General features: G+C 37.4%; 1 protein-coding gene across 1 annotated transcript; it reads right to left on the bottom strand.

Annotated features, from left to right (window-relative positions):
* Positions 1-1,322: 1,322 nt before the first annotated feature.
* Positions 1,323-3,186, bottom strand: LOC127534772 (granzyme A-like). The gene is given in 7 exon segments (XM_051950819.1): positions 1,323-1,484; positions 1,585-1,739; positions 1,742-1,853; positions 1,953-2,053; positions 2,056-2,090; positions 2,695-2,833; positions 3,013-3,186. Coding segments are annotated over 7 exon segments (768 nt in total). The 5' UTR covers positions 3,077-3,186.

Here is a 3,186-nt window from a genome sequence, read left to right as displayed (position 1 = left end):
GTTAACCAAAGTGACGTTTAACAAGAAATCTGACTGTTTTATAATGCCTGAAAAACACCACAGAGATGGAAAAACTGAAGATGAAGGTTTGAGGAGCATTAGAACAGCAAGACATTTGGTTAATCTCTGTGTAAATTACATTCAGTGTGTTTAATACTTAGTTTTTAGAGCTGAGATATATCTCATTGTCCATCACACAATTGTAAATTACACTTTACTTGTTTTGAATTGTTTACTTTATATTCAAATACATATATTACCACCTATAGGCTGTATATAAAGGATGGATATAGCAATCATTATGTCACATTTTGGTTTGTAGACTACTGTGCTGAAACTTAAAGTCTGGCTTTGGACCATTGTCAATAGTTTTGTGTTTTTGTTTTTTTTGGTTTGTTTTTTAAACAGATGTGAAAGCAATCAGTGGACCTGACTGGAGAACCTGAGAAGGTGTAGATCTGTCAGTCACAAGGTAGCTACACTCTAAAACATTTTCTTCTTTATCATCTATTTGACTGTAATTTGGGCAATAATTTACAAAATGAACACTGTGCTATATTCAAAAACCCTGGAAACCAGCAATTGAGAGCATAAATTATTTAGAAAATTGTTTATAAAGGTAGGAGATCCAGGGAAAATTACTGTCATTTTCTCATAGACTCCTGTACTAACTGCAAGTACACGAGACGCCCTCTGCTGGACATTAGAGAGAATGCAAGTTTAAAACACTTCAGAGTTGGCTTTTCAGACTCACGGGCTACGTCCATCTGTTATATACAGTCTATTGCCACCAAAGGCCTGACTACATTAAACATTTTAGCTAGAAGTGATGAATACAGTTCACACACAAACAAATAAATCATGCTCCAATCAAAATTTATTTTCAAAATATCTGAGCTGAAGCTTCAATTTCACCTGAAGTTTCTGATGCAGGAAGTGGGAAATCTGTGTGGCTAAACGGCTGAATAATCTCACTTTGGTGTTTTTCTTTATAAAAATCCCTTTTGTCTAAGTTTATTGCAGCAGAGGAAGTCCTCTGCTACTGACAGGGTACCCATACCCTGAGTGCTAGTCATATTTTTACACAAGCAGAAGAATAAAAGCACAAACAAAAAATAAGTTGACTTTGTAACATCATCAAGCACTGCTATAATGGATGTGCAAATGGCTCAAATGTGCAGTTTGAAGTGGTAGCAGTGAAAGATTTATCAATAAAATTGCAGTTTATAATGATAGCAGTTGCGAAATGCATTCAAGCCAACCTCCCATCTAGCTAACTAAGCTGATTTTAGCTCATGAGTGGGTTTGTACCTGCTGATTCACTAAATTTCAGACATCCCCACTGTTTCTCTGATCCACTTGAGGTGCTTTTTGGAGAGAAAAGAGTACACTCCAACTTCTTTCTTGTCACCACACTTCTTACCTCCAAAAGAGGTCACTCCAACTAATTGTCTGTCACACAAAAACGGGCCTCCTGAATCCCCCTACAGAGAGAACAAACAAATGATCAGCATGGTTTTGGCGGTTCAAAGCAGTTAAAGTGGTAATGTGTTCACTTCCAAAATAAAACAAATGAAAGCTCACTCTGCAGGTATCAGCCATTTCTTTACCAGTTGAACCAGCACATATCATGTCACTGGTGATAACAGGTTTACGGTTGTAATGTTTGTCAGAGTTGCAGGCTACTCTGTCGATGACAGTCACATTGACAGACATCAGGACAGCTGACATCTTCTTTTTTTCGTTTCTCCCCATCCAGCCACCAGACAGTGTTTCCCAGCTGCTGGATCTCTGACGGTTTCACCCAACTTACGCCATTCCACCGACTCGGTTTTCGTCACTGGTGTCTGGAGCTGAAATTTGAAAAAAACATTTTTAAAAATTAAAAAATTCCAATTCAGATTTCTGCTTTGTTCCTTCACTTACTGTCAGTCATTGTAATGTTGGCTTACCTCCAGTAACATGAGGTCATTGACAGCTGTTTTCTTATTAAAGTCTGGATGAGGAACACGTCTCTTCACCTTTCGGACCTGCCTGGAGTGTTTCTCCTTTTTTTGAGTGCGTGGACCCCCAGCAACACTTTCTTAATCCTGAAAGAATTAAAACACAGGGTATTGTGTGATTACACTTCACTAATGTTAAAGGTTAACAGGCTAGAAAAGTATAAAATATTTTAATTTAAAATATTGTTAATTTCTAGACCTCTAAGTGAAATACTACAAAGTAAATGATTGAGATTTGCATTTTTTCCTTTCTTTTGAGGCTTCAATGTTAAATTGACTCATGTGGGTTCATAGAACAATATACTGTGTTTTCTCTCCCAGATTTAAATTCATACAGGCAGAATTCACTGCATTGCATTTACACACCTGCTTTGGTATCGTACAGTAGGGGTTGCTATTTCAGTCCTGAGCAACTTTTTTTCCTTTTACCTCCTTCTTGATGACAGTTAAATGTTTGTAGATACAGCACAGTCCTTCCAACTTTTCATCTGTCTAAGTGTTGCATTTAGAAGTTATTAAATAGCCTGTTAGGTTTTGATGTGCTTTTTTAAAAAACTAAATCTGTTTTTTCATGAAAACTCTAAGTATTGCAATGTTAAATAACCACAATTCAATATTTTTGAAAGGATTGTTTAAAAATATACATTGCAATATTTTGAGCATTGACAACTGAAGAAACATGGGTTCCTACTTGTCACAGTGTGCAGCAGTCAGAACCCATTTTGGATTGATCAGTATCCCTCCACATAGTTTCTTTCCAGTCAGCAGAGCCATGTAAGGCATCGAGTGTGGAGTCACTTCTTTCCCTCCAATAATCTCTGAGCCATGACCTAACACCAAACATATCCAGACATTTCATTCAACAAAAAGAGCAGATAAATGATCAGGAGTTGGTTAACCAAATGCACAGCAGTTTGCACCAGCTGCACTGAAGTAACATGACTTTACATTCTGCATGTTTGCAGAAATTAGAAAGGAAAATCATGCACAAGAGAAAAAAATCACTCACTTGACTGGACAATGAGAAGAAGCCCACATGAGATAAGAACACAGAGATCCCTCAGGCACAACATTTCTTCTTATCGCTCTCTTTGATCTGAAGACGTCTGCACTGAAACCCACCGTGACACTTGTCTTTATGTGTTAGACTCAAAGGATGTGGTCTGACCATGGAAAAGCATGA

This window comes from Acanthochromis polyacanthus, chromosome 7 (assembly GCF_021347895.1).
Source record: "Acanthochromis polyacanthus isolate Apoly-LR-REF ecotype Palm Island chromosome 7, KAUST_Apoly_ChrSc, whole genome shotgun sequence".
NCBI classification, from domain to species: domain Eukaryota; kingdom Metazoa; phylum Chordata; class Actinopteri; family Pomacentridae; genus Acanthochromis; species Acanthochromis polyacanthus.
Note: the sequence above shows the minus strand (reverse complement) of the source record. Positions and strands in the feature narration are given on the sequence as shown.